At 37.5% G+C, this 12,112-nt stretch overlaps 1 protein-coding gene across 3 annotated transcripts in view; it reads right to left on the reverse strand.

The window, feature by feature from the left end:
* LOC111873959 (excitatory amino acid transporter 3) overlaps positions 1–12,112 on the reverse strand; it is a 214,801-nt gene that overhangs the window by 14,147 nt on the left and 188,542 nt on the right. For all 3 annotated transcript variants that reach the window (XM_023869073.2, XM_023869075.2, XM_033755288.1), the window contains exons 4-5: positions 8,823–8,859; positions 1,030–1,222 (exon numbers count right to left, since the gene is read on the reverse strand). In XM_023869073.2, coding sequence (XP_023724841.1) covers positions 1,030–1,222; positions 8,823–8,859 — 230 coding nt within the window. The remainder of the gene's footprint in view (positions 1–1,029; positions 1,223–8,822; positions 8,860–12,112) is intronic.

Below are 12,112 nucleotides of genomic sequence, written 5' to 3' on the forward strand. Positions count from 1 at the left end.
AATTATAATTTTCTAAGTGAAGATGTTCTAATTCCAGGTGGAATTTCCACTTACTGGAAACAGGAGATTCTCCAAACGTTTTCCCTAATATTGCATAATATTGGAGAAGTAATTTAATAATTATTATGATTCATCAATAAGTAGAACATAAACTAAAATTATGCATATTTTATATGAAACATGCATGAAACCATAGCCTATCTGGTAACACACAAGATAAACATATTCTTTTTGGATATAATACACAGTGAGAAATATATTATGAACTTTCTGTTTTTATGAAATCTTCCATGAAACCCAGAAAATCTTGTTGCTGTAAGATATGATGAAAGTTCTGTAAACTGAACTTTCACACTGAAAAATTAAATAAATTTTGGCCCCCTGAACTTTACAACATGAATATTTTACAGGCACAGGAGGCATTATAAAAAAATTGAAAGAAAATAAGGAATAAATATAAGAATTATTGTTCTCACAGTGGTGAATATTAAGAATGCCATCTTTTTGGACATGACACCTCCATCTTACAAGTACAGGCAGTATGTTCCTCCAGACCGTTGGTAATTCTTTACTAAACTCTCTGGCATCATTTCCTAGAAGACCACAGTTTTGAATGGAGACAATGTTAGAGTCAGTTGTCTCTTATGTACCAGCTCTATGCTGAAGTATATTTAGCTACCTACCAAACATAAAATATGATATAATTAATATAATTGCATTGATTCTGTTTATAAATATATTTACAGTTATAAATCTGAATTATTTTCAACATTTTCTACTGGTGAAATTGTCCATATTACTACTCCTACTAAAGTAACAACAGATCAGCAGCTCCAAAATTAATTCCAGTTCTCTAATTTGGAATGTCCCCCTGTTGAGCTCATAATTTTTCAACTCTCTTAAACAAAAATATTATGAACATTTATTTATTTATTTTTGCCAATACAAATTCATGAACACGGTGGTATAAAAAACCAGTCTGTTAGTCAGACTGTGCAATATATTTAATAAAGAAGCGGAATTTCTTACCAAATCACCCAGTATGTGATGATCAACATAGCACCGCCAAGCGTTTCAAAGAAGATCAGCAGTGGTTTCCCTTTCTCTGCCATCTTCGCCAAAGTTATGCCAAGAACAGTTGCAAACACTACTAGACCCAGTATGTTGGTCCCAGTTACAAATCTGTGGCTAATTTTCCAATCCAGCATTGTATAATTCATGGCTGCAAGCAGAAAATTTTGTAATTTTACAAACAGTCTTCTACATTGCAAAGTATCCTGGAAACTAAATGCCTGGTTCTACTTGTGGTGGTTCATCATTATTGCAGCATTCTGTCCTTCAGTCTCAGATGTAATATTTGTTCTGAGATTATATTGCAGTCAACAGTAACACCACAATTGTACTGCTATGGAACCTCTTCATGGTTGGTTCTGTCACTGTTTGAATGAAAAAGTAATGGGTAGATAATGGAGAAGAAATAAATTTAATGGACAATAATTTTCTCAAGTTTACTTTTTTTTTTTTTTTGCAGTTTCTTGTATAGAATCATTCCAGCCAACCAAGACTCAACTAATTCAATCTATGTCACGTCTGTCATTGTTGCCAACAGACATATTTATGCAATTTCAATAATTACTTTCACAAAAAGATAAATAATTATAATTGACTTAGTTGAGCTGATATTGTTGAATAATTTATGTTGTCAATTATAAGTATATATGCATGATATTTTATACCTGCAAAGCAGTACAACACAGTTAATTTGACAGCAGGTTTCTTGTCTGTGTGTATGTATGTTCATGTCTGTATTTTTATAATATGAAATTAGTTTGTACATTTAATTACATTTACTAGTTAATAGGCAATACCAGTATTTAAATTAGTTTATTTTGCTTTCAGTAGCTTGCTGGCTACATCTCCACAAAAACAAATTGAATGAAGAATAGAGGAATACATTCATTTGTGAAATAGCACACCTGATATAAAATATGTTTCCTCAGGACATCGTGTGCATCCAGTACATAAAATCTTGTAAGTAGGTGCATTTTATTTTTTCTGTTTACCATCTGCCCCTGTTGAATGTCATTTGATTATCGTTATTATCTTTATGGTGTTCCTCAGAGAGTACAATGATGTCCAGGTACACCATGAAGTGAAGAAGTTTGGGAACCGCTGATATAGCAACTCATTCTCTCCATCAAGGGGGTACCAGTAAATTAGATTCAGGGAAAAATATCTCTGTGATATGCCCATTCAGCTGCATACTGACTACTGCAGGACCCGCATTGGTATTGCCAAGAAGACTTTGTGTAGTGTACCTACATGAATAAAAGTTGCTTTGTGATGAGTTTTGCTTTCTGACCTCTAATACGTGAGAGTATAACATTTTCCCACTGCAGAAGGATCTGTTTTACTTTCTCCTCTTCTGCCTATTATAGTTTCAGTCCAATGAACACGAGGTGCACATGCAAAGTGCTTCAAAATAAGTTTTAATGTGGCTTAGACATTTTGTCTAGATTTGCAGTCCACTTCTGTTTATGGATTTATGCCGATTTTGGGATAGTAAAAGAGGAATCTTTAGAATACACAAGCAACTACTTGTATTTTATCAAGAAGCCCATGTCTTCAACAAGTTAGTTCATGGCAAACAGATGTATGTTTTCTTTGATTTTATCAGTCATTATCATGTTCACCTGGGCTTCATACATCCCTTTACACTTCATAAACATTTCATTTTGGTAATCAACACATATATCCAGTTTTCATCTCTCTTTGTTACAAGCCAAGTTTCAGGTCCATAAAATAGAGCAGAAAGTGTCATTACTTTATAAGATTTCTTTTTTACTTTTTTTCCTTTCTTGTGTCATACTTTAAGAAACTGTCAGATAGTTCCACATACTCGTTGGCATTTATACGTTTTATATTTTATATCTTTGACAAATTACAAAAAGCAGGTTACATGAATAATCGGTCTCTGGAGATATACGAGCATGTAGACAGATTTATAAGGATTTAAATATGCTTCTATTACCTTACATCTGTAGATCTGAAATAATACAGCACATGAAAGTAGAACAAAATTCTACAATTTGTAATCATGGCATGCAACAAAACGAACAATACAAATACTTTTAAGAAAGGTGTAATAAGAATGGGAGTTAAATTATGCAGTAAATTGCCAAATAAATGCAGGAAGTGGGAGAGATAAGAGAGACGAAATCCTACCCTTTACAGTATATATTTTACTCTGTAGATGAATATACGTATATCTTATTAATTCTTAGAATATGATACGTATTTGAGTTTGTTTTTATGAATTGTATCTGTAGTGCGTTGTAGTATGAAGGAACTTAGCTGAAATGTTTATGTTACTTTTAGATATGTGCACAAGGCATACCCTATGTCAACAGTTTGAAATAAATTCACTTCATTTCACTGGCGGCAGCGACTATGGGCAAGACGCGTGAGCTCCTCAAAAATGACACACACAGGGCACAAAACTGAAATGCTTATAACAGACAAAATGTAATATTAAATTATTTATTATAGCACCAAAATCACCTACCAATCCAGGGCCATATCGCCTATTAGAATTGGTAATATATAAAAATGTAGAATATGACATAGAATACATGTAAAAATGAGCATACTTTCTGGGCAGTTGTCTGCATCTAGCGAAAATGCGGATCTGCCAGACTGGTAACATTTCAATATTTATATCATAAGAAAGATGCCTGTTTCTGTTGAAGTTAAACTTTTTTCTGTCTTCCCTGACTGCCTAACCCCCTTCACCTCAGAATCAAACTGCTCGTCATACTGCTCAGTTTTATAAGTTTTATTAATCTGGCCATAAGGGATTTATTTTATGCTAATTTTTTCTCGTGTGTTCCTCCTTAACTACATTACAGGCTATGTGTATTGATTCTTGGTTATACTGTTTACATGACATATGTATTTCTTCCCTGTAAATTGCTTAATTTTAATGTTGGGGCGTATCGTTTGGATTAAACCTTTTTTAGGATTGTAAGATTTGAGGTTTTCACGGCGGTGACTATGAAGAAAGCAGTCTTCTGGGATGTGGCACCGTGTAGTTGTGGTGTTAACCGACGTTTCGGAGGAACGTATTGCCTCCATCTTCAGGGTAGAAGGAAAAATAAGACATCCGCAAGCGAAGAGACCGTGAGAACTGGTACAAGCAGACTGGTTGAGGAGGCGATACGTTCCTCCGATACGTCGGTTAACACCACATCTACACGGTGCCACATCCCAAAAGACTGCTTTCTTCATTTTTAGGATTGTTTTATTCGCTGGTAAATGTGCGTGAGCAAAACCTTGAAAGTAAAATTGTTACTGTCAAGTATGAGTTCATACGTGTCCGTTAACGCGACGGTGCCATGAGTTGTAGTTACAAAATTTGTGACTTCAATCTGAGCTATTCACACGGCTCGGCGACGGTGAACTGCCATACTGCTGCCACGACCGGACACGGCATGTCTGTACGTGTCTTTATGTGTCGTGTTGAATCGCTTGGCCGAGGTGGGGCAGATCCTGAGAACAGCCATGTTTAAGACCTTCTAGTATGCATATACTCTTGATGTTCTCCGAATTTATTTCTGTTCGGCTACAATTTTTTAAATCGATGTTGAAGAGCTTATTTCATTAGTCGAGGGCAGACCTGTTTAATGAGACAAGATCAATCAAAGAATATGAATATAAAAACAAAACGGTATAACTAGAAGAAGAAAGTGTATTTTGTTGAAAGAGGGCTTTGAATATTTAGGTGAAAAGAACAAAATTTATGTAAGTTAAATTTTAATTTTTCATTTTATTGGTGTGCGTAATTTAAGGTTTAATGAACAAGAATGAGCAATTTAATAAAAAAATACGTATGTGATTAATGTGATTCGTAAAATATTCTAATATGAAATAATTATTTTTTTCTTTCTGATCAATTATGAATATATTTTTAAATGATCGGACTACATAAATTGTACTTCATATGATTATAAATTATACTATTACATTGTAGAAATTAGAGTAACAATATAATTTTCTTGGAAGGTCTCATGGAAGAGACATCACACGCGTTAAAAAATAATAAGCAAACGCGTTTTTGGTTTCGCTAGCTGGTAACCCCCCTGCCGATTTTTCATGGCGTACGAGTATATTCTCTCGATCCAGGGGAAGTTGGTGTCGTGTGTGGTGTAAGTGCATGGAAGATTGTTGGACCTGTGTTTTTTAACGAAATAAATGTTTATGAAAGATATCTACATGTAGATGGACATCATTTTCAACACCTGTCATCTCTGAAATGTAACTACTTCATTCCGAACGCTATCGGTCGTCGGGCTTGCTCATTAATCGCAAAATTCGTACGCGCCTCGCGGAGCATGGCGTGTTTTTTTTAATTATTTTTTTTTATAAATAAAGGTTAATTAGTTGGTACCTGCTGATACACCACCTAGTATTTTTGTATAGTCGGTTATACACTACAACTATCAACTTACACTATAAATACTTGATGATTTCTTTGCGTCTGTCTAATCTTTCTTTTAGTATTCAGGTAGAATTAGGAGCAAGTTTCCCTGGTTCTGATTTCCAAAGCATGTTGCTTGTATTCATTTTATCTTCTCAAATCGTAAGTGCGTGTACTAGTTGACTTTGGCGCAATTACGTAAATGAGTAACTGTCCAACCAACACATTTAACTTCAGCTAAATTCAGACTACTTTTACCTGTAAAGCCAGAAATCCCCAGTACATGTGCCAACGTACACTAGCTTTAATTCGACGTGGTGGCCCTTCTTGACCTTCTATTTTAGAGGAATTATTAGCTTCTTGCCACTGTTTTTGTGCTTAGACACAGAGGGTACAGATTCAGGGCTTTACCCGATTCACCGAACAAAACTGTGCCATGACTACCGAGAGCAGTGTTAGAATGTACGTAGGACATTACTGGGCGCAGAATCGCCCCAGACAGATGGAAGGAAACGTTTTGCAGTTGTGGGCGTAAGCATATTTACACTCTATTTCATACAAACATATCAAGTAATTCGTTACACTGTTGTTCCATAATACAGGGTGATTCATATAGAACCGGCCCGACGAAATGAGGTGTAATATAAAATATACCATACAGATATTAAAGTAATTTACACATATCTTATCTTGGATTGTGTGCCGTGATCAGAGCAGGTGTTGAAAGTGTCCGCCGTTTTCAAGTAGGCATTAGAAACACTCGCTGTTCAACAGTGTACTTCATGACTGTCGCCCGCCCACTGCAGACAGGTTTCGGCATTGTCCTTGACCTTGCAGCATAAGGGCTGTCACTTGCTGGATCATGCGCACACCATTCGACTCAGCACGGCCCACGGATTATTATGTCGTAATTGTGAGCGTTTATATGCATCACCTGCGGAATTATTAGCAAATTCATCGGGCCGGTTCTATACGATTCACTCTGTACTTGAACTGCTTATATTTTAAAATTGATTCATGGTACGTTAAATTTCAGATTCTCACAGCTACAACTGTTGACGCTGATCATTCTGAGCCCTTATTTATTTGGATGATTATAGATGACCATGAAATTTATTTCTAATTAATTCTCGGTAATTTTAATTTCAAAAGTTTTATGTTTTGATATTACTGGAAATGTACTGTGATCTTTAATATCGTATTTCATTGTCTGGGACTTGCAATACAGTGTTTATGTTGAAATTTCTAGATTCTGGCAGGACCAAGGAGTCCGGAGTTCTGACATTTACTAGCAGTCATAAATTTAGCTCGGGTACAGGGAACCGGACGCGCCTAAAAGGAAGGTCAATGAGAAGGACAGGTCAGAACTTGTTACAGTTGCCTGTGAATGAGGGCCAGTATGATTGAGTTGCCTCGTTCAAGCTTCCTTACGGAAGATGGGATGAAATGTATATGTCAACACCATCTTTCGAATTCTCGGCGTGAGATGTGCAAGCCATTCCACAAAAAAAAAAGGGGGGGGAAGACTTTCACCATATTCCGAACTGAACGGACGTGACCCTTGCACGCTCCGAGACATAGCTTGCCGATCGTGTAACGCTGTAACTTAAAGCTAAGAATACATTAATTTAACAGTGTGGTTTGGAGAACAAAGGTGAATAAACGTCATTTGGATTAACTCCCAGAATACCGCTTTCTTCGGCATCGCTACCCTGAGACTCATGCAAACCGACCCAGCTAATTTCCCGTACCTATACCGATCTTCCTTAGTTTGATCTGTGAGGACAACTTGCAGTGGGCATCATACACTGTCCTAAGGTAGAAACAGGTGTAGCAGGGATAGCACCGTTCCGACTGCGCCGATACAAACAAAGGCGGGTTGGAAAAGAGCGGTGTTACTGTTAAGAGCTCTGCCTTCTGAGATATAACGCAATGTGGTTCGGTGGATGTCAACTGACGTTTCGGAGTAACATATGACTTCTATCTACAGAATCGAAGAGTAAGGCAAGCAGGTAACCAGAATGAATTGGTGCATGATTCATGCTTGTCTTTTGCTTGACTTACTCTTTGGCCCTGAAGATGGCTGATATATTCCTCCGAAAGGTTGGTTGACCCTCAGCTGGCTACATGGAGGTATATCCCAGAAGACAGAACTTTTAATGCTCGTGATACTGTAACTTCGTATAATGAGAATTCGTATGTCGATGTATTATTTTATTTTAAATAAAAAATATCTGGACATGCATGTTAACTCTTGTCGATGTTTTAACGATGAAATCCATATTCTTCTGGGCGTCTTCTTTGCCAATTCTTGCACAACACAGAGGTAAGCAAATGCAAGGATACAAAATTACATTTTGCTTCAGTTTGGAATATAAATTTGGATTAGAAAATACGGAATTATCGTCTTTTTATAAAGAAAGCTGGTGTGGTTCAAAGTTGATCTTGACACAAACAATACAGAGATGGTTTCATTGAAAGCAATGCCTGTGGATGACAAATAAAAATAAAATAGGGATATTCTAAATGTATGCACACCTACAAAATATTGAACATACAACAGGATTCTTACTGTGGCGTACAGACCCGTTGCTAGGCAAAGACCTTCGAAACGACGAAACGACAGCCGTCGCCATGCAACGGCGCGGTAAACACACCTCTGTAATAATAGAGTTGCTGCTGGAAATGGTGTTTCCTACTCGGTCCGAGCAAAGGGAATATAGGGAAGACAACTGAGGCGACCCAGCCAGTCTTGAATCAGCGGTCAGAAAGTGCGGTTTATGAGCCGTAAGGGATCTGTTACAAGTCTGCGACCAGGACAGTGGATATGGGAGGCTGCGAACTAGAGCAGTTGCAAGAGTGCGGCTGTGAAGAGAAGACTTTATGTGTGATATTATGAGTGTGTAATTCAGTGAGACTTATAGTTCCTGTGCTAAAATGCGTTGCCAGGAAATGGCCAACGGGGACTGTAATACACAGAGGACACTAGTCTCTGTGTGTCAGTGATCCATTCATCAGTCCATACCCCGTCTATAGTCCCACCCCAAAATACAATGACAATTCCATTATTAATGAAAATGATATCCCCCATCAAGCCCTACAAGCTTCTTTGGAATTATTCTACATGAATATATAAAATGAACATTTTTAAGTATGTAACATTTATATAATATAGGCTTATATATATTCATAACGGGCTCCGCACATTCTGGAACTAAATTTTTGCTGGGCTGTATGATAAGAAAGAGTAAAGAGACAATTAAAAAAAAAGTTAAAATTTTTAAAGTTCACACTTTAGAAAAACCAGTTTCTTTCAGTTTAGTTTACCTGATACGGGCCTACTCACCTGTGATACTTTCATCAGGAGTAAGAACCGTCTGATACTGTAACGAAAAATTAAAATATTTCAACTTAAGCATTTAGTACAATCCAAAAACTTTGATAACAATTTAAAATATTTCCATAATATACGAGAATTAACGACTTTTGTGTGCGTGCATCTGTTGTACACAGGTTTTCTGTATTTAATGGCAAAGATTTTACACTTTGTTTCTTGGATTCAAAATAATATGAACTGTTGTGTGATAAAATGGCACCAAAAGATTTTCTTCCATGTAAAATCCATATAAAGTTAGAAAATTATCAATGTTAAACAGCGGAAACGTAACATATGATACCTGTTTTAAGCTCAAAATATTTGTGAACGTCACAATGCTTATAGTGTCAAGGTACATAATGTACTTTGCAAGTAAGTGAACAATGTCCGATCAGCGTTAATAATCAAATGGAGCACAGTCAGCATACTCAAACGGTCACCTGAGCCCCAAATGGCCGTATTTAAAAATTCTTTGACTTCAGATCCCGTATTCAGTGCAGCTGATGGCCTTACATTTAGAATTACTGAAGAGAGAAGTTCCCCGGTACAACTGGCATGTACAGTATATGCTTCATCCCACGAAGGTTGAATTCGAAGGAAATGATAAGCAAATAAGAATCCTGTGGTCATTAACAGTCACATTTTCAAAGCGTGGCTTAACAAAGGCGCTGAGTGGCGGGGGGCATGAACTAACGTCTTCTTCGTCTTACAGAATATACTGATGTACATAACTAACTCCATGGGGCTCAGCCCTTCTTGAGAAGCCACCAGCTGTTCAGCTGGCCAAGATTTTTCCAACATTTTTGGAACCCGAAAGTTCATTTCCGTGTTCACGAGAGCCCGCTACTGGTCCGTATCATATAGGGCATATCCTAAGCCAGATGAATGCGGTCCATACCACCTCATCCTGTTACTGTAAGATTCATTTTAATATTATTCTACCACCTACGTCTAGGTCTTTCTACTGGTCTCTTTCCTTCTGGTTTTCACACCAAAACACTCTATGCAAAAACTCTGTACAAAAAATTTGTTTTTCTAAGTTATGACACCGTAGGGTTTCGTATGTGGTTATTGACATTTCGGAGGAATCTGCTGCCTCCATCTTCACAGTAGAAAATAAGTTTCATCCGAAGCGTGGTAAGAGACAAGAGACATTTGTTAACTGACTCCGTGACTTAAGGTCCTAGATTATTTAACAGAGGCCTTCCACAGAGGTGGACATCAGTCAGCTAGTCAAGAAATCCCCGTCCCTTTTAGAACACGAAGATTCATAAGCATGTTCACAAGAACCCGACATTGGTGCCTATTCTAAGCCAGATAAATTCAGGCCACACGCCCCGTCTGTCTTTTAAAGATTATTATTATTATTATTATTATTATTTTCTAGTCCGTATTATTACCTTCACCTTCTCATCTCTTGAATGCATGCGCATGTTAGACATGGGCCTGAATACGAGTCTGTTGTGTGAATGAAATTCAATTACGCCAACAGATTCCAGCAAACTGGAACGCGTCCAGCAGAGGTCTGCAGTCCTCTGTTTTGTTTCTTTCCTCAAGTCCATTACAGGCATTCTCTTGTTTTGCAGGAGTCACAATTGCACGCTTTGTGTACGAGGACACCACCTCGATACTCTGTTTGTTATTGAAGTTTGTGTTGGTTCTAAATTCTGTAATTCTTTTTTCCAAATTATTGGTCTCCGAGTTCCTGCTCGGTAGATCAGAGACTTTGCTTTCTTCGGCGTCTGCTCCTGTCCCTCTGCTAGATGTGCATCAGCTGCTAATGTTGTTTGCAGGGACGATGACGTAATCGCAGTCAGTAACGTTCTTCTTAATCATATTTTATAAGGTCGTCGCGTCATATTAAAACACTAATTGTATGCAATATATATGTATGTATATAATTCTTTCTCGCCTAAAAATGGCATAACCATTGTAAATGTATATACATTTTACTTTTTTGACCTCTTAATGATAACTTTGATTTTTAATGGAATTATTGTTATGTAACATCAGCTGACGTTGATCAGTCTTTAAAAGCTCAATTTGAGCTTGCTTCCCTAAAATGCACTAAGTTAAAAACAAAATTTAGTTCATATTCCTCATTTCACATTTCTGTTTCGGAAGATGATTTTCATTTAATTAACAATACAGATGTCTGGCCAATTGGTTGTCTAATCGCCCCTTATTACGGGCGATTAAATCCAGACCAGATTTACTCTGCGGAAAAGTCGGCCATATCTAGGCCCCCTTTCCCTCCGACAGGTGTTCCTACCCCTGATCATGCAAGCGGCTCTGTTAGTCCTGAAGGAGCCCCGGTGGAGGGCATCGACACACTTGAATAAAGGCTAACACTAACTTCATGAACACACGTGTTTCAGCCGCGTCACACGCACAGCCTGTAACATGTTTTGATATTTATTATCAAAATGTCAGAGGCCTTCGGACCAAGCAGTTCGAACTTTACAGTAATGTCTGTTCTACCGATTACAATATCCTCTGTTTAACTGAGACGTGGCTTAATGATATGTGTTTAGATCATAATCTATTTCCTGACAGTTACACGGTTTTACGCTCCGATCGGATGTCTGCCAATAAGACTCGTGGCGGTGGAGTTCTTACTGCCCTCTCTTCTAAAATTCGCTCTTTTAAACGTAGGTGTGACTTAGAATCCTATAACGAATGTGTTTGGGTTGAAATTCCCACTCTTGACAATCAAAATTTGCTCATTGGAAACCATTATTTTCCCCCTGATACAAAACCTGAAGTCATTGCCAATTATTTTCGTTCATTAGAAGATAGGCTGGATACCAAAAACTTCCGAGTTGTCATAGTGGGGGATTTCAACGCTCCTGGTTTCGACTGGAATCATGGTCTGGCCGTTCCTGACTGCCTTTATTACTCTAAACTCAGAGGTGATGCGATCTACACCTCCACATGTCTACTTAACCTGCAACAGTGCATTGATTCTGTTGGCAGCAGCAATTTGCTTGATTTGGTTTTCACAAACTTTAATGATTATAGTATTACCTTTCTTGACTCAGGATTAATAAAGCCTGATACTTATCACTCTCCTATGGTTATTGGCATTAGTCTGCCTCTTGTTAACCCTACTCAAAATTGTGAGTATTCATATCGTAAATATATAGCTGGTGATTATACCTTATTATATAATATTCTCTCAAATTATGACTGGTCGTGTGTGTATGACACCAGTTCCGTAGACGCTGCTGCCGCCAGACTCAGTGCTGCTGTCCAAGATG

This window comes from Cryptotermes secundus, unplaced genomic scaffold, assembly GCF_002891405.2.
Source record: "Cryptotermes secundus unplaced genomic scaffold, Csec_1.0 scaffold826, whole genome shotgun sequence".
NCBI classification, from domain to species: Eukaryota; Metazoa; Arthropoda; class Insecta; order Blattodea; family Kalotermitidae; genus Cryptotermes; species Cryptotermes secundus.